Below are 20,179 nucleotides of genomic sequence, written 5' to 3'. Positions count from 1 at the left end.
TAAGTAAGTGGTATAAATACATAAAATAATAATACCCATAAATAAATATATTTTATCCTGTTTCGTCTTTGTGTATGCATTTGGCCCATCAGATCACATATATTTTTAATGCTCAGTGTTTGAAAATTAACTGGCACTAACTGTGAAAAGGAAATCTTACTATCAAAAGAAGTTTTATGTAATATTATTTCARATATTTATTTCTTATTTCTGCCATGGCAGACTTTGAAGGGGAAGCTATGAAATTACCTTCCATACCTGTTTGTATTGATAAGGAAATACAATTTGAACTACCTAATTTTCACTGATAAATACTCAAGTGAATGAAAAATTAATAAGTCATTATTAATTGTAAAGTGTATTATGATTATTTAAATGATCCCATAGTTGCTTATGGCTATTAACAGAAGATGCAAGTGATGGTAAATTCCTGCCTTGGAGCTCAGGCCCTGGCTCAAGGTGGTGGCCAAAGCCAGGTCCCTTCCTGCACAGTGGTAAAAGTTGTGTCAGCTGCAACTTGAGAGAGGACCTATAGGTGAAGAAGTGACAGCGGTGAGCAATTCCAGCAGGAAGTGATTTATTGGCTTCTTTTCAGAGTTCTGTTTTTCTTAAATTAGTAATTTGTTTTGATCAGTCATCGTTTTACTTTGGTAGAAATCATCCTAAACTAGTATCTTACCTAATCATTCTTTCTTGATAAGACACAGAAAGACTAGTTTGCTGCCTGGTTTTTGGAGTGCAGTTGGGGGTCTTTTTGAGTAGGGAAAGCCTCTGTCTCTAAGGTAGCTTTACAAAATACAGCTTCAAATGCTGGGACAAAATATACTCATCTTCATTTTTGTTGTTGATAAAAAAATAATTGCAGTTTACATGCACATTAAAATATTTACTCTCCCTAAGGGATCAGGGTAGGATTCTGAAAGGCTGCTCTAGCAGTAATGTTTAATTTACTGTCTGGGTTTTTTCTCTCTCTAAAATCCCCCTGATTCCTCTCATTAAAAGTTTATGATCCAGCATATATCATAAAAAAGATGCTGTCAYGATAGAGCATTGAAAATTCCACTAAACTTTCTATATGAATTAAGTGTGTAATTTTGGCTTTCCTCTTGGCATTTTTACTTWCTTTCTACCTTGTCTTTCCTAATGTCTTTCTTATGTGTCTTTCAAATACAGCTGTTTAATGCAATTGTGCTTGAAAATGTCTTAGATAAAGAGTTTGGATTTGGCACATTAAATTGTCTTAGAGGCATCTGTTAACTCATACTTAAGGCTGAAAACAACTTCTACTTTAATACTCTGCTTTTCGTGTTTCAGTTTTCCACTTTTGGGACAAAAATTTGCTGTGTCTGGTATATTCTTAAAAGCTGTCCAAGTTATAAAGGARAGAAAACTCCAATGAGTTTCTTTTTAATTTAGACATAGTTACAGCAAAAGCAACTAAATTTTTWAAAATGTGAAATTTTACAGAAAAGTAGTTGTGTCTGTTTTTATAGCAGAGAGATAAAACATTTTTGATTAAAAACATTCAGAAGGTCTGAGTTCCTTTGAAACCAAAAAAAAAGGTCTGAAAGATGCCTTTCCCATTTTAAACAGAAAAATTAGTGCTTMCTCCAACATCCAGGTACTGTTTTGCTGCCCAGGCTTTAAACTTGAATTAATCTGAGCCTCACCAAAACTCAGCATAATCAAATACCTGTTTAAATTAGGAGAGCAAAGCAGGAATAACGTGGAAAAACAAACTCTTTCACACTCCTGGCAATGCCAACACAACAAAGACAGATGCAACCATGAGTGCATTATACTGTTCTGTGCTTTGGTGGCAGCCCCATGATTCAAGGTACGAGACCAGCTGCTTACAGGTGTTGCTTTCCAAAGCAAGTCACCTGGCTGCTCGTACTGAACCATGCAGGCAGGTTTCCTGAAACTCCCCTTTTGGACCTCCTGTGTTGCCAGAGGGCATCCAGAGCCAGCAGTTTGTCTTTTTTTCAGTGAGGAATCAATGCTTGTATTCCCTGACTTCATCGTTGGAAATAGGTCAGGCACATGCTTATTCTTGGGCAGCGTTTATGATTTCACTGCACCTCATGTTCTGGAGCCATGATTACAGTGTGCTCTGTTTCTGGCACATTATGGAGGCCAGAGATGGTAAAAATCCACTCAGTCCTCATTGTATCATTTTGTGTTGGGGAAGTGAAAGTAATCAGCAATAAGACAAGTTTCGTTTTGTCCAAAACCAAGAGGGTGATGTAAGAAAAATGCTTGGCTGCTGCTTGTGCAGCCTATTTGAGTTTCTAAAAGCATCTTCTGGCAGAAATTTTGAAAACAGGATGTATTTGGCACTAGCAGAGTGTCAGGCATCGTTGCTTAGTCTAGCTAGCTAAAAAGTCACAGTTCCTGAGCAGTGTTTTTGGCTGTGCTCTTACAGGATATATTTTGCTACATGAAGTTCCACTGAAATAAAAACTGAAAGTTCAGTACATTATAAAATACTTCTTATATAATATGGAGCTCAAGGATTCTTTTGCGTGCCTACAAGATTTGMAATAATGTGAACTGTAGAGTCAATTCTTTAAAATCAAAAGCAGTTTTTATGAAGAAGGGCCTGAGACTGGCAAAACACATGAGTGAATCACTTSTATTCTCTGCTGGTTTATTGCTTAGCAAAAAGCACTTACTAATAATTGCCTTGTTTCAATGAAGTATTGGTAACCAGTGAAAATCATCTAAGGAGTTAAAAAAAAAAATAGGTATTTGGGCTTGACGCTGTATGTACCAAGTTTCAGACTTGTTCAATTTGAAATGGTCAAGATATGAAACCATAAAAAATGTGAGTAAATACTCTGCATCTCAAAGGTTGTTATGCAATTACATGCTTTCAGCATGGTTCTTACTGAGGGAAAACAGAAAGGTCTGCAAGACATATTCAGTGAATAATTACAAACTTTCATAACTTAGCTACATAAAAATAATAATCCACTTGTTCCTTTGCTACTACTAAAATACTAAAATGTGTGCATACTTCCTTTTCCCCAGAGCAAAGCCACTCTGACTGTAGATTTGTTAGAAAGTTATCTGAAAAATTTGAAATCCCCTCTGTCCCCACCCGCCAGTTTGGCCAATCTCCAAATTATAAACAGCTGAACTGATTTAAATAAAGTTTTCAGTACCAAGAAAGAAAAAAAAAGTTACATCTGGGCTGACAAAAACATACGCCAAGTTTCAGCCTAATGTGATTTGAGACAACTGTGATACTAAACGCCCAGACCTCGGAACTGGAATGGAAATAGAGACAGGCTCCTCTCTGCACTGGCCCCTTCAGGATTTGGGATTGTAATGTAGTGGCTGTAAGGCTCCAGATGATTAAAGCTTAACTTAGTAGATACATATTTTTGTTATTTAGGTTCTTTTGGCTTATTCTTCCAAGAATATACAGGAAATTTTCATTGATAACTCCAGCTAGTGCTAGTGGCATTGATCACAGACTGAAACCTTTTTATCTGAGGCTCAGACTCTCCATGACTAGTCCTGTTGATTTACCTTTACTATGCTGATTTAAGAAATTAACTGTGGCAAGATCACACGAGAAGGAGAGAGCAAAAGTTTTSTGACATATTTCTTGAAAATGCTGGTTAGGGTGTGCTTGGTAGAGCATTTGAGCACATGGCTGAGTTTTATGGGGGGTGTGGGCCGTGGTTGTTGCACAGGCTTTGCTGGATTTGAGCTCAAGTGCCCATTTCTTTGTAAAACTATCCAGAAAAGCAGGAATATTGGCCAATATTATTGACTGGTACAAGTGCTGAGTATGCCAAGCTAAACAGACCCATGCAGAAGTATCATCACTAACAGTAGAAGTATAATTGCTAAACATTTAGCAACAAAAAAAAGAATTTCTGCTGACCAGTAACTTAGAAAACTTGGTGTAAGGGAAGTAAAGGCCTAGGTTTTCGTTGTTTTTCTTTTTAAGAAAATGTATTTGTTTAAGACAGTAGGATTACAGACATTGTAGGCTTTCAAAAAAGCCCTCCATTTTTTCATCAAAATTTCTGAGGTGTATTTTGACAAGCAGTTCCATTCTGTGGTTAGTAGCATCTGAGAGTCAATAATATTTAGTCCAAATCTGCCACAGTCCTGTTTCATAGTAGGAAATCCATTCTAAAGCTGTGTGTCCCCACTATAAATAGCTGTTTCATAACCAAAATGCTCAACAAAACAGCAGCATTTAAGTTTTTCCAGAAGTTTTTTAATTCTTTGTTTATTAGTATATGTAAGCTATGTTGAAACACTTTGGTATTGGAGTAATCAGTGTTGATTATCCAGTAAGGTTCTTAAACAGTACAGAAAAGAGAAAGTAAAGTAAGATAAGACGCAACACTTAGAACAGCATAAAAGATTAATTTACATAATTTGCATTAAATTTAGGAAAGGATGTTTAGCTAGACTACTTGAAATTTTAAACAGATAAATACTTGCATGTAGTGAATAAGCAGAGTTATAGGATTTCAATACATGCAGCTACCACTATGCATAATGTAGATCACTGTCAACTGTAGTCATTATATTATTTCACTGCAAATGTCCAGTTTGAATCAGATCTTTYTCTAGAAAAGAGAGAGAAAATGAGTTGCTTTTGTCAATGTTTTATAGATATACTAGCTTCATTGCATTCCGTGAAGATTTCAGTGTAACTTTACCTTCTGTCCGCATAAAAGTGTGTAGAAATGCAGCATACAAACTAGATTGCTCTCTGTATTTTAGTAGTCTTTCATGACTTTTTAGAGGGCATTTCCCACTCTCAGGGAACRTAAACAGAAATACAAGCATGGAAAGACTGATTCAGATTAAGACTCCACTTGGTTAATACACCACACCAAGAAACCATAGGCCAGCAGACAAGGAGTAGGAATGGAAAGGAACAGTTCTGCAGTTGTAGCTGAATCCTGGCCATATACTGTCATTTCCGCTTGGAAACTTCACACCCTCCAAGTGGACCAAATTGGGATTAGTCTAGTGAGGCTTTTATTGTACTCTTACGGAAAATATTTCAGCAGCCAGGTGAAGCTAGTCAAGGATATCCAGCCACAAAAATAATTGGGACCTTCAATGTACTTGTGGAAGAGCGCACCTTTCCAGGGCGAGTTCCATCTTATCTGCACAACTAGTTAGATGTTTGCTGAAGGACATCAACTACCATTTAGATATCCCCTTAGCTAAAATGAGAAAAATGTCTTATATTACTGCATCTGATTTAAGAGACAAAGTAGGGGATGATGTAAGGAGCCGAGAGAGAGATTATCTTGATGACAATCTTGATTTTATTGTATCACTTTAAAGTAGCACAACCTGCYGTACAAATGAAATTGTGTTCTTGGTTTAAAAGGGCAATTGTTAGCCTGACTTTGTGCTCACTAAAAACATTTCCCCAATCTTGTTAAATTATTGCACTCATTTCAGATTTTTATGGCTGTGCAGCTTACCAGCCCTCRTTTCTTTACGTTTCATTCATTTTCCTTGTATTGATGATTAATGGAGGATGTCGAATGTTAGAGTGAGCAGGCATCAGCAAATGCAAGATCATAATTAGTTTAGCTGACGAGGGCCTCTGATAGCACTTGCATCTGGATGGAAAAATTACCCTATAGGGAACTGGCTGCTCACCAGGTCTTTTTAGTGATACATTGTGAAACACCCGATGAATCAAATGCCCTTTCAATGCCAAGAAAGTGTTCCAGTCTTGAAGCCAAAATTATGTCTGCAGAAAGCTTTCCATTTGAAATGTATCAGAGTACAATTATAACCATTGTATTTTTTTGGCATGAACACCAGTCTTCTACAGCATGAACTAAAGTTAAATAAATTACTTAAATTTTATGAAACTCTGAAATTTTTACTTATAGTGTTAGTAATTTTTAATTTATAATAAAATTAATTTTCACCCAGACTATTTTCCCTGTACTCACTCATTCTTATCTTAGATGCTGAAGGTTTCTTACTGTGGTTTTTTTTTTTTTTTTCCTTTGCAAAAAGGGAACAGAGTTAAAATTTGGATTTTCTTTTCAGAAAAAAAATTCTATTTCCTGCTTATTAGTGTTTGGGCCCACAAACACAGCCTGACTTTTGTTTAAATGAGAAGTTTAATGAAATCATTACTCCATAGAAAAAATTTAATGAGCAATACTCATAAACATGCCTACTTTTAAATGTTCCTGGATCGTTATGAAAGCTGATGAATGCACAGCTCAGTATGGTTAAAAATCAGTTTGTATTTATGAAAGTTGTACTTCTTTGCCTGACTAAAATAAAATAAATAAATCTGTCTGTTGATGAGACAGTGTTTTSTGGGCTTTCAAATGAAGTTCAGAAGAGGTTCGTTACTGTACTTTCATTTGTTCCTAGCGGGCTGTGGGAGTATGTGGTAGCTTATACTGATTTCAGAAGTAAGTGGAAAAGACTGGAACTGAATAGCATGTATTCAACATAATCTCTGTTAAAGGAATTACTATGACACAGGTACAAACTGCAATTAATTGAACTGATGGTGTTTCAGAATTCTTGTTGCCAATCACGCTTTTAAATCAAGCAAGCTAAAAAGAAATAAGCTGTTGTGAAACYAGGAGGAGTTTACAGAATGTTCTGTCAGCTTCCAAGGGTTTTTTCAGAATTTGCTGTTTAGAAACCGTCATTAAATGCACAAAACCTGAAGTTCAAAAAGTTAAAGCTGTTATTCTGAAAAGGCTTTGGTGTTTCACACACCTCATCCATCACTCTAGGGTTAATTATAATGAAAATCAGTGGTGCCTATTAAGCACAATTGAACCTGACCTCATTATGGGCAGTGTGGTTTTATACTGTCATTGTTGCCAGTCTAGAGACAAAACTCCTGTGTTGATTTGTCCTAACTCCGCAGCTCATGTGACTCACCTCTGACCTGTTTTTTTTCCCTTTTTTTTGCCTATTTCAGAGACGTAGAGGCTCGGGTGTTTTCTGTGCCAATTGCCTGACCACAAAGACCTCTCTCTGGCGAAAGAATGCAAATGGTGGATATGTATGCAACGCGTGTGGCCTCTACCAGAAGCTTCACTCGGTAGGAAGARCTTACCGGTTTGTTCAGTAGAAAAAGGAGCTACACAGCAAAGCTGGGCAGCTGTGGTCTTGTCTGGTTGTGTGATTAGTACCACTCCCTGRCCTGCAGTTAATTTCCTAGCAGGCTTTTGCAGAATGGTCATTTTGGGATCAGATGTGATTCATTATGAAACAGGCTGGGATGCTGTGAGTAGATGTGTTTGAGATCACCAGTGATGCATTTAATTATTTTGATAGAAAATAAGGGGAAAATTATTTCTTTTCTGGGAATTCCATTTAAAGGCATATGATACRCTGTGATGAAAGCTCTCTAAATTCGAGAGTCCTCCTGTTCATAATAAAACCAAAATTCTTGAAATTAGACATCACATCTATATCAAAATATCTCTTGAAACAGTTTTTTGTGTACTTTGACATCTCTTACCCCCTTCACTCTTGACAGTAAATTTCCTGAAGATATGGGGTGGTGGAGTTTTGTGGGGTTTTTTTCTGCAGTTCTGATAGTCTGCTGGTAGATAAATAACTCAGAAAGGAAGCTGTTCATTTGAAGGCACTCATCTCTTGGTGAGGGGAAGATTCACCATCCCTCAGGATCAGTCAGGGAATAAGTAATAATCATCATCTGTCTATATTGCTTTTCATCTTATTGACACTTGACTTGATTCTGAAAGATGTTGAATGCTCTGGTCCAGGTCCAGGAAAGCCATCTTAAGTGTTTCCTTGGATSAGTGCCAAAATGCTTGGAATCTTTCAGGTTAAGACCCACTGGTTAAATATTACCCTTGCTGTCTCTAATAGAAGCACATGGGAGAGTCATGTGACTAATTAATTATTTTTTACAACATTCCCATGAAATTAAAGTGTTACTATTTGTCAGAAATGGAAACCAAGGTAGTCTTTGGGAGTTTGCCAGGACAATGTAGCAATTCAGGCTTAGAGCCTAACTCAGAACTCTATGTGGTGACTGAAAATGTGCATTTTTTWAAATGTTTTTCAGAAATTAAATTTGAGGCATAAGCTTCTAAATGGTCTTGTCTACTTCCCATACGACAATCCTGTTTATTCAAGATCCTGCCAAGCCAGCCCACATAACAAAACAAAAAAAAATTTCCAATTTTCAAAAGCAGCATGACCATCACCAGTCTGAAAGGTTGGCTCCATGGGCCATATGTGTCATTCTGAGGTCACTTAACTCCTTTTCAGCCCCAGAACAGCCCAGTCAGGCCAATGGCATCTGAGAAGATGGACCRATGCAGTGTCTGGCCAGCATCTTGGCTGGGTCTTGCTCCAGGAATCATCTTCCTGGACACCTCTCAAAGATAATATATCTAATTTAAGGAAATTGATCAGGGGTGGGCATCCAAAAAGGCTTTAAGAAGGACAGTTTGGCTTTTTAGTTTGACATTTGAGTCCGGCTGTTTGTAGAAGTTCCTTCTGCAGACTCCAATTTCCTTTTTTTTTTAATAATTTCTCAACTGTAGTGTTGGAACTTACCATGATTATTAGTGTAATTTTTTGAATAGATTAAAGCTACAAGGATCAATTTTGAATTCAAACACAGCTCAGATCATCTTCATGAACCAGTAGGAACGAACTGCTGCTCTTCCAGCCATATTCATTAGAAATACAATATCAAAGTTTATTTTATGCATCTCGAAAGCAAGAAGCTGGCACTATCTCTTAGCTCCACTGTTTAAGCATGGCAATAAGCTGTCATTCAGTGGATATTTGACATTAATATCTTCAATTGAACTTGACCAAACAAACGCAAAGAATTTAATTAAGTCTTACTCTGCTGTGGTATGATAGCAACTCCTTTATAAGTAGGAGTCTGAAATAATCCAATAAATCTYTCCTTTGGGACACCTTTTGAGACAGGCCCATGCAAAGGGATGCTCTTTAGACTGGCACCAGAAAGATGAAAGTTTGTTTTATCTGTCTGCCCGTCTGTTCATGAAAAATTGCAGTAAGTATTTGTCATGTATGGTTTTGAATTAAGTGGTCTAGGATGATGCAGTTACTAGGGAAATGTCCAAAACAATAAAAATTCAAGTGAATAAAATTCCCTCTTTAAGACCTCTGTTCAACTAAATTATGTTCCACTGCTGAATAAAACTCACCTGTAGTAATTTTCACATTTCTTAGCTCCCTTTTGATTGGATTACTACTATCTAGAACTACCATCCTCATTAGCCTAAGGTCCTTTTTCCACTTCTATTCAGCAAGAAGAAAAGTCTGTGATCTGTCACATGCTACCATGTGATAATATCTGGTGGATGACTGGTGACTGATAAATGTTAACATGGTACAGATTTCTGCTCTAAGTAACATTTCTATTTTCATGATACCCTTGAACAATTTTTCAATGTGTTTTCAAAAATGTTCCATCTATTTAAGGGGTAATTTACATCAAACTTGCCATGTTTTTCACATTTCTCTCCTTTAATGCAGACTACTGTGTTAAGAAGTGCACAATAATAATCCAAGACCCTRTTATTAAAATAGTTTTACTGGAGAAAACACATCTTACTGCAGCCATATGCATAATAGTCACATTTTTTGGCTCCCTCAAGTCATGAATTTGACCATTATTATTGTGGTGCTGTACCTAATTTTTAATAGTTCTAACGTGGCCATGGAACACTTCATTTTGGTCAATGGTGATTCCTTGACAGCATCCTTGGATGTTCTTCAGTGAAGAATTGCAGTATTCTAGGATTAGTCTAGAGGAGGCTCCACTTTCCCATGGCATTTAAGATGTCGAAGACATGACAATAATGTAATGAACCTTTCATTTAATTTTGTGGTTTGTTTTTTTTTTTTTAAGTTATTCATGTAATTGGAGTAAGGAGATTGCCAGTTGATACAGAGATGGCAAAAATATTTGTGATCATCCTCAATATATTATGTGTAACATATAATTAAAGATCTGACATAGGCCATTTTAAAAGTTCTGGTAATGTGTCCACAATATTCTAAATTTAATGCCCCACTGAAAATCATATGAGCTCAAACCTTTCTATTTGCCTTGGCTGCAACCAAATACAGAATATTTTTATCGGTGCCTTACTGCTATGAATAAGGAAAATGACTAGCTTTACACCAGTTAATAGTGCATTTTAAAAATSTAAAGGTTGATTTAATCAGATGAGTGCAGTCATTGGCAAGCTGAGGAATTTTAAAGTTGAACATACAGCCTTTAGCACCTCATGGCATGTATCTTTAAATAGCCAGAGCCTCCAGTAAGTGTGTGAGGGTCCCTAATCACAGCTAGGAGGAAGTTTCTTTCAGCTGTTTCCATGATCAGATTTCATGGAAACAACATGAAACAACAASAACAACATTGTAAGATCTCACACAGAATCTCAGTATGACAGTGTCATTGTCATAAAAAGGCAAGGAAGTTAGACCTTATAATAAAGATTATGAATAAAGCTTATTCATGTTAATTAGCTACTGATTCTGCAAACAATAATCTTTATYTGAATAGAATTTATATAGAAAATGTTGGTTTTTCTAACATGATTTTGTCTCAACTTTGATCTGTGTGAGGAGGCTGGTGCAGGTGCTGTTTTTCTGCCAAATTTAAATTTCTCTTATTAAAAAGTCTAAATCAAAGTGTATATGTATTTCTGATTCAGCATTTTAATAGAAAGTAAATCTTAAAAAATAGCTGCACTGTCTAAAAGGTAGTTAAACATTAAGAAAAAGTCAACTGCAGTTATATAAATAAGTGAAAGGAGAGGAATATGGCAGTCGAGAGAGAGACTAAATTTCTACAAATAATAGAATGGGTGCTCTTCCAGCTCTGGATGTTTTCATATCAGTTTGAAGATATAAGTATATAAAAATTTAGTTATATTCAAGGTACAAATTACTTTGGACATTGACCATAAGCCAAAATTAAATCTGCCTTTTAAAACAATGTTAAAATTTCTAAATAAACATATCAGTGGAATATGGATGGGGCATTTTTCTGTCCTCCAACCAAAACAGGATCATATGTACATTTGGCTAAGAAATATGTCCACAGCCAGCACACCAAACTGAATTTTTGCTGCTCTAACATCTGCCTAGTACAGCAACACATAGTGATGGTACAGCACCATTTTTCTTGCAGACACCATTGCTTTCCTCTTGGGGTGCCTTTAAAGGAAGCCTAACTACTGTCCTTTTTGTACTATTTTTTTGTTTTCCACACAAATGTATTTTCACTTCTTCTCTAAAAAGGCCTCTTAACATGAGCTGGTGTGAGGTAGTAGAAAATGGAAGCAGAAGTCCTCACTTGGTTCTTCCCACTGTCACTTTGTGATGCTTATTTCTTTACAGATCCCTTTTCCCTGCTTCAGGGGATGCCTGCTCTCCCTCATGACTTAGTAGCACCTCAGTAACACTTGGAAAGCAGTGCACTTGGGGTGAAAGAGGGGGAGTTGATGCCAAAGTAGAGGTARACCTTTTTTGGTTCATAGGTTTCCTGGGCTTTCTTCCCCATCTTTTTTAGTCCCTTTCCCAGCCACCTTCATCCCACTCACCACACAGTGGACCTGCAGCCCTTTTGCTAGGGGACAGCAATGGTGGTCAGCAAGCCCTATGTGTGCTTGTGTTTTCTGTCCATGTCAGAGCGGGGTSAGTATCAAGGTAAGTGTCACTCAGTTCTTGTCCCCGTGGCACCTGTGCAAAGCCGAGAGCAGCTCTGGTGGATGGTGCACAGAACAATGCCAGTGCATGGACCTGGCATCTCCCACCTCACCCTCAACGCTCAGCACCAATTTTCAGCACGTCTCTCCCACAGTTTTTTAGGAGTAAGAGGTAATAAATGGTTTGACAGCTTGGATACTTCATGCCTTTTTAAGTAAACAGGTATAGTATATCTAAGACAGTTGACTCCGATTGATAAAACAAGCCATTTTACAGTTTACTTTCAGCATGAGGGGCCATGATCCAGCATTTGGGTTGAAATGTGGCCATTCCTGTAACAATGTTGTAATATAACTCTTCACAAAAGAAAAGAGAAAATTGTGTGAGCGTGCTCTCACAGATTTGTTTAATGTGTCTTTCTTTTTTCCTTTTGTTCATTCTGTGTGTGTTCCATGCAGACTCCCAGGCCTTTAAACATCATTAAACAGAACAATGGTGAACAGATMATTAGGAGACGAACAAGAAAGCGCCTTAACCCGGAGGCACTTCAGGCTGAGCAGCTAAACAAACAACAGAGGGGTAGCAGTGAGGAGCAAGTCAATGGAAGCCCCTTAGAGAGGAGGTCAGAGGATCATTTACCTGAAGGTCATCAGAGAGAAATTCAGCTTCCCAGCCTCAGTAAATATGAGGCCCCAGGTTCATTGACTAAAAGCCATTCTGCTCAGCAGCCAATATTGGTCAGCCAAACTCTGGATATTCACAAAAGGATGCAACCTTTGCACATTCAGATAAAAAGTCCTCAGGAAAGTACTGGAGACCCAGGAAACAGTTCATCGATATCAGAAGGGAAAGGAAGCTCAGAGAGAGGCAGCCCGATAGAAAAATACATGAGACCTGCGAAACACCCAAACTATTCTCCACCTGGAAGCCCTATTGAAAAATACCAGTACCCACTTTTTGGACTTCCATTTGTACACAATGACTTTCAGAGTGAAGCTGACTGGCTGAGATTCTGGAGTAAATATAAGCTGTCTGTTCCTGGGAATCCACACTACTTGAGTCATGTGCCTGGCCTACCAAATCCTTGCCAAAACTATGTGCCTTATCCCACCTTTAATCTGCCTCCTCATTTTTCAGCTGTCGGATCAGACAATGACATTCCTCTAGATTTGGCGATAAAGCATTCCAGACCTGGGCCAACTGCAAATGGTGCCTCCAAGGAAAAGAGTAAGGCACCCTCAAATGTAAAAAATGAAGGTCCCTTGAATGTAGTAAAAACAGAGAAAGTTGATAGAAGTACTCAAGATGAACTTTCTACCAAGTGTGTGCACTGTGGCATTGTCTTTCTGGATGAAGTGATGTATGCGTTGCATATGAGTTGCCATGGTGACAGTGGACCTTTCCAGTGCAGCATATGCCAGCATCTTTGCACGGACAAGTATGACTTCACAACTCACATCCAGAGGGGCCTACACAGGAACAATGCACAAGCTGAAAAGAATGGAAAACCTAAAGAGTAAACTTTAGCACTTAGCACAATTAAACAGAAATAGGTTTCCTTGATGGGAATTCAATAGCTTGTAATGTCTTGTGAAGACCTATAAAGCACTTCATATAGAGAGCATGCCTTATCCAATATTAAATCCCTTGTTATTTTCTTTTTTTTTTCTTTTATTTCTTTTTTTCCCTTTTTTATTTTATTTTTATTTCTTTTTTTTTTTCATTTTAAATGAGTGGGTTACCAAGAAAAAAGAACAGTTGGATGGTGGCCAGAAGGGGAGGAAGTTAATTCAGTGGGACATGGCCCACCAAAGCTAGCCAGAATGCAGTGAATCATGCCGAATAACCTTGAGAAAATTTTACTGGACAATTAATACCTTTGCTGTTGTGTAAGAGACATAACTGGCAAGAGTGCAAAGATGTGTATATGTATATACTGCTGCAGGGGGGTAGTGAACATATGCACATTGTATATAAGAACTAGACATGTTAAATATACAGATATTAAAAGGTCATTTTCTTTAATTTGGGCAAATTTCTGCCTTGCAACATGCCTTAGGATCACCTTGTCCTCAGAGCTTTGGCAGCAATGTCATCTAGGTGTTTCTCAGACTCAGCTGATTTTTAGCTACCATTTTATCACTACATTCTTTCTGGCACACTTTAGTCTAGGAAAACCATTTTGTGCAAGTGAAGTCTAATACAGAAGCCACACTCTGGGTTTAATTTGCATAGAATAAGGTAACCTGCTGTATTTTATTTTAATATATTTTTAATATATTACATTTCTAAACCTTAAAGTCTAAGGTTACTTCTCCACAGGCTTAACATTGCTATACATACCAGTCAATCCCTTCAGTAGTCTTATACCAGCTTTTGCTAAGTAGCATTAAATGTCTTCATAGTACTTTTTAATACTTAAAGCTTTTTAAAAACTATCCATGAAGGGAAAGCTCCTCAGCATAACTGCTCAGGGAAATAGGGCTAAATAACTAAATATTAAATAATTGGTTAAAGGTGCTGTTAGATGAGCCTCCATGCTTGCTACAAGGGTGTACAAGAACTGACTTTAATCATTTTCATTATAGTGTCCCAACCAGTAGTTTATTATTTTGCCACAGGGATGTAGAAGATATTACAAGCTACTGGATGCACTGTCAGATTAACTTATTTCATTAAAGAAGTTGGGAGAACAAATAGAAAAAAACCTTATTTTTCTAGTAAATATTAATGTATTACATTTCAAATAATGGTGCCTGACATATTGAATAATTATTTTCTACAGTGTACGTATGCAACAAAGATATTCCATCATGCATTAGAGTCAGTTCTGGCTCTGCCTCGCTGTTTACATTTGCAAATGTAGCAAACAAGGTAATGAAGCAACTATTTCTATTGCAGTAGGTATCTTTTTTTTCTGTGTGTGTGCATTAAAGTTGTAAACGATAACATGAAATGAATGAAATTTGTTGATATTAATGGTATGAAAAACAAGAAGGAAATGAAAATATTTTTATGCCTACTTAGGAAAAAAGGGTAGCACTATTCATTCCAAGTACTTTTGTATTCTTAAGCTCTTAACTCACATTGTTATGCTTAAAATGATAAAACATATATCCTCTTTTTATTGCTTTGTCTGTGTTTCAGAAGAAACATTTCAGAAATTATTTTGATAAGTGCTGTTTGACGACGCAGCACTGATATTTTATTGCATTCTGTAGTAGCATTGCACTCCATTTTTACAATATTACGCAGTTGCTTTTTTGTTTTGTTTGGGTTTGTTTCTTTTTCGCAGGGTCTTAGTTCCTTATGGTTGGATGGCAGGTGTAGCTCAACTGGTTCATGAATGTTGCAGCGAATGAAGTTTAAAATGTCTTTCTGATATTATGTTGTCTTTTATTTCTCCATTCATGCATTTTATTTTTTAAAATGTTCTATAAAAATAGCTCTGGACTAAGTCCTCACTTGAGATTATATGTAAAGGGTCCTATTCTGATCTCACTTACATGCCGCCTTTCTCAGATTTTCATGTAATTGAACTAAAGCATTGTAAAAAAAAAAAAAAAGTTCTTGTATTTAACTTACCTGAATCTTACCACTCTCCCTTCTAGTATTTGGTGCACTTACTAAGATACTTAACCAGATAAACAGGGAGGTGGAACATAAAAGGAAAGGTGATAGGAAATGTCTTACAGGGGTTGGCAAAAGGAGAACCAGGAGGGAACTGGCCTGAACATTCAGCACTTTGATAGTCTTTTGAGAAATAATGTGCCTAAAGCAGCTGGCAGCAAACACCACCAAGCATGAGAGGCACTTACACAGTTGATCACCAAAGGTCTCGCTGACCTTATCAGTATTTAGGTGTTGTATTTTCACCGYGGTGAAACATTATTGCACAGTTTCTCTGATTTGTTAGGCACAGACAGGCTATTGTTMAGCATTAGGCTGCATTCCTCCTGCTCCACCCATTGCTTCTTTACTGGTGAGCAKCATATGGAAAGTCCCGCTCAATCTGCTCATGGTTGAGTTCTGTAACCCTTCAGTAGTGTTCTAGGTTAGCAAAGGATRTTGGGCCACATTCTTCTTCTATTTTTTAGATGAATCTCCAGCTTGATACCAGTGACAAAGTCTGGTTATGTTTTTACTATTGTTCTCCAATAATAAGTTCTGACTTGGTTTTTGTGGATTTATTTTTGTTGGGTATTTTCTGTTTCTTTTTTTTTTTTTTTCTGTGGGGACTGAAATAGATTGCCCTCGTTTCGTTACGTCAGGGTCCAGTGTGTGTCCTTTTCAGCTTTTCCAAGGAAGATGTTATACTCACTAAGCAGTGATTTTTATCGGCTTCAAAGGTAGCTGCCTGCCGGTTTTCAGTAGTTACTGGTTTGACTTGCTTCGTTTAACACCTACAAGTTCCTCTGGCTTCTTCATTGATAGAGGTTGTATCTTCATGGCAAAATATTTTAGGAGGGACATGTGCATTGTAAGACTTGAGCACTACCCTGAACTTCATAACACTTCTTTCTAAACTCAGAAGCAGAGGCAAAAACAGGAAATACACATATCAGGGTTTGGGGATGAGGAGAAATGAAATCTTATGAGTGCAAAGAACAAGACAGAGTTCTGAATGTTACTATTGCACACCTAGATGGTGCAAATAAAATTTGRAAAAAGTTCATTGTTCTTGCCATGACATATTGAGATGTTCTAACATTTCTGCTTTATAAGAAATGGGTTTTTGCCGTAGCCTGTTCTCTTTGATTGGGATAGGGAGAGCACAGTTTTGTTTCTTAACAAAAGAGAGGTGACTCCATCCATCTTCCAGACCCCCTCACAATGGATTCTAGTAAAAAGAAAAACAAATCCTGACACTGGAAAAGAATAATCTTATTTAGTAACTTTCAGATGGAAACCAATGTTAGCACACACAAGTAATTACTGCRCCCACTGTGTTTCAATCAACTTACAGCACTAAAAATTGAACTTTGAAACAATCAGTCTTTGTTCTCAATTTGTCAGTGGCTTCAGGGTGGTGAACTAAAATCATGGTAGTTTAAGATCTTAAGACATATCTCCAGTTGGACCACAAAACAAGTGGATGTTTCAAAACCAGAGGATTTGTGGTGCCTGTTGCTGATGAGATTGCGGAACAGTCACAGTGTTTCCAGTAACTCTCTAGAGGTGGAGCCATCCTGTGACATCATCTGCAAACCAGACTGTCTCTAAGCTGCCTTCGTGGCTGCTGCCCCCTCAGTGCTGCAGGAGATGAAGGTGTTCCAGAGCACAGTTTGTGTACTGGTGCTGAACTCAGAGTGCTTTCCAAAAGAAGTTTTGCACCTAATGGCCACTGTGCTGATGAAACTCCTCCCTTTATTTTTCATGGATTATCCAGAAAGGGGGAAAGACACTGGATGCTCATATCTTTTTGTTTAAAAAAGGCACTGATGTCTATTGGAACAGTTTTAAAGGGGGARAAAATTGAGACATCTCAAAAGGTTGAGACACACTGTGAGCAATAGATTGTTTTTGCAGTTAGAGGGGCAGCAGGACAAGTGACTGATGTTAATTGCATACAGTGCTGAAACAGTGATTGCGCAATGGGAAAAACTGATTTGKCAACTGTGGATTAGTATTCAGTTCAGGGACAGACTTTCAAGTCCACCCTTGGACTGGACACTGTTGTTTTGTAGTCATAACTACTTGCTTTATGTGCTAAGGATGTTGTCTACCATCTACTTTTTGCCCAGTATGTCTAAATATATTCTCATTTTTGCTCCTGTATTGATTTTTCTTGGCTGACTTAAGATGCTAATTCCTAATACTGGTCAGGAAAAGCCAAGGAGATTAGAAGGTCGCTTCTGTGCAGCCAGAAGGGTAGATACATTTCCTTCTGCTTCTGTGGAGACAGTTATGCTTGGCAGAGAGCAGCTAGCAATTTGTCAGCATATCCCAAATGTGATAGATAAGTGAGAAATCCCTTCTAAACTTTTCTCTAAAGTTAAGATGGGCCAAGTAAAATGATTTATTTAATTTTCTCACCTCAAAATAAGATTCTTCCATACCCTCTCCCTCACAATTTTTGTTTCATTCAGCCAGCTGTGGGAAGCTGGCAGTTGGTGGGATGCTACCTGTATAGTAATCATACACACCCCAATTTACTTTAAGAGGATAAAAGACAATAACTAAATGGCTGCCAGCCAGATAAATACCAGTTAGCAAAATTCCTTCACTAGGAAAGCAAAATTACACTAGTAAAGTAAAAACATTGTAACAGCTACCACAGTGTTCCATTCCTATCATTTTGGCTTCTGAGCTCTGTGTTGGAGAGCAGGAGAAAAAGAAACATCTCAAAATGCCATTGTAAATTTAGCTTATAGAAAATTCACCAGCAGGAAAAGGAAAAAAAAAAAAAAAGAAAAAAAAAAGTACTTCATAAAGAATTACTTCATGTTGCTAAAAACCATCATTAAACTTGTAGCCCTGATTTGACTCTAGAATGCTGGCTCTTAATGTTTTGTCTTTACAACACATGGATGTGTTTTTTGTTCTGTTTTGTTTCGGGTTTTTTGTTTTGTTTTGTTTTTTGGTTTTCATAGTGCATGTTCATTTCTACTCACAAACATGTTCTTGGTGTATTTCTTATGCAAACAATCTTCAGGCAGCAAAGATGTCTGTTACATCTAAACTTGAATAATAAAGTTTTACCACCAGTTATAAATCAGATTCATGTCATTGTTTCTGGGGAGAATGCAATGTCATAGTGTCACTGCACCCTAGTGGGGTGGGGGAGGAGAACAATCTGGAATGGAGCTGCTCTGGGAGCACGATGGSGCCTGACAGCATCTCTGAGTAATGGCTGGCGATTATGGCTGAAAGGAAATGCACTGCTCAAATGGGAAATGCATGAAAAAGGAAGAGCTCTTTCAAAARTACATTAGCCCTGTCACAGTCCTCCTATACTAAGGGCTCTAGATCCAAATCTCATTCAAGTTAATAACAGATTTGAGGAAAAGTTTTTTTTCAGTGGAGTTTGAGCCTTTCTCAGTTCTCCATGATCCTGGCATTCCATTAGCAGTTTTATTCTGCTGCCCCAAAGAGGAGGAAATACTGGAATAATTTTGAGGGATTATGTAAAAAAGGCTGATMCAGAAATGGGATCACGTACCCAGGGTCACCAGTTCTACCCCCATAGGAAGTTCATGGTGGTCTTGAAATAATTCCTGATACTCAGAACTGTGGTTTCACATCATGCCCACAGCTCTTCCAGGAAATCCTGCTGGCTCCCATCACACAGGGTATTGACCCAGTGGTGACTCAGGAGCAGAGAATGCCACCTACAATGCTGCTGCACCACTTCCTTCAGCAACTTTGGAGGTTTCCTCAGAGATCCCGACCCAAGCACTGACCAAATCAGCTCAGCCTGGCATTTCTGTTCAGATGAGCTAACAGCTCTGGGTGGTATGGCTCCYAGCCATCATTTCCATTATGCTGTAATTTCCTTTCTCCATAGATTTTGTATCATCTCCATGGTTGAGAGTTTGTTCACTCTCATGCAGAATATTGTTTTAAAGTAATACAAAATGGTAAAATCTGTTTATGATGTTTAAGTACAAATGTTCTAGAGCTTAATTTTAAAAGCATCATGCCAGACATAACTTTTGTGACTCATTCTTCCAGTGAATTCAGATGTAAAACCCTATGCATTTTCAGTCTCTTTTTAATTTCCTGAGATTAATAAAAATAACTGTAGTAAAGAAAAAAAAAAAAGCTTTCAGATGCAAGGAGAACCAGATTTGGAGACATCAGCTATGCATTTTGAAAAAGATGCAAAATCTGGTCTGTACACATTGTGTAAGACTATATATTATACACACACACACACACACACACACATATATATATATATATATATACTCTATACCTATGTAAGGATGTATATAAAAACTGTATATGCATATACACAAAGTTCATAAATGTACAGAGTTAAAATTTTAAAATTACATATTTTGTCCTGTTTTAGGGTCTTCTGAGAATACGATTTAATCCAAATTCCTATTCTAACTATAAATCTATCCCCAACCAAAGCACTATGTCTTTAATCAGAGTTCAAAACAGTGTTTAATAGTGAACTTCTATCTCCAGATACTCAAGTGAGCTCATAATTGTAGGAGCTGATGACCTCAAATGTTCCTTTGTGATTCCACTATTTCTATAGTCTGCCTACACTGTTAATGTCTTCCTCTTAGAACAGCATCTTCACATGTRAGCAGATCACATAAGTGCACACCAACATTGGTATCAGGTCTTAGTATGCTATTATAAGGTTTAAATTTGTGCCAAGAAACGAGGGACTTCTTGTTCTAGCAAGAGTGTCCTTGATTATTTCCTTCTTAGTTTTAACTCCTGCCATATCSTGACACAGGTGAAAACTCTGTTGTCCCAAGTACAGCCAGCCTGAGAATAT

The 20,179-nt window shown here is 37.4% G+C and overlaps 1 protein-coding gene across 7 annotated transcripts in view; it reads left to right on the top strand.

Annotated features, from left to right (window-relative positions):
* The window catches only part of TRPS1 (transcriptional repressor GATA binding 1), a 207,150-nt gene extending 188,712 nt beyond the window's left edge, over positions 1–18,438 (top strand). For all 7 annotated transcript variants that reach the window (XM_057367719.1, XM_057367728.1, XM_057367744.1 and 4 more), the window contains 2 exons: positions 6,959–7,081; positions 12,177–18,438. In XM_057367719.1, the coding sequence (XP_057223702.1) occupies positions 6,959–7,081; positions 12,177–13,238 (1,185 nt within the window). In that variant the 3' untranslated portion in view covers positions 13,239–18,438. The remainder of the gene's footprint in view (positions 1–6,958; positions 7,082–12,176) is intronic.
* Positions 18,439–20,179: the final 1,741 nt, after the last annotated feature.

Source organism: Malurus melanocephalus, unplaced genomic scaffold, assembly GCF_030028575.1.
Source record: "Malurus melanocephalus ecotype Western Australia unplaced genomic scaffold, MMel_1.1 scaffold_3, whole genome shotgun sequence".
NCBI lineage: Eukaryota > Metazoa > Chordata > Aves > Passeriformes > Maluridae > Malurus > Malurus melanocephalus.
Note: the sequence above shows the minus strand (reverse complement) of the source record. Positions and strands in the feature narration are given on the sequence as shown.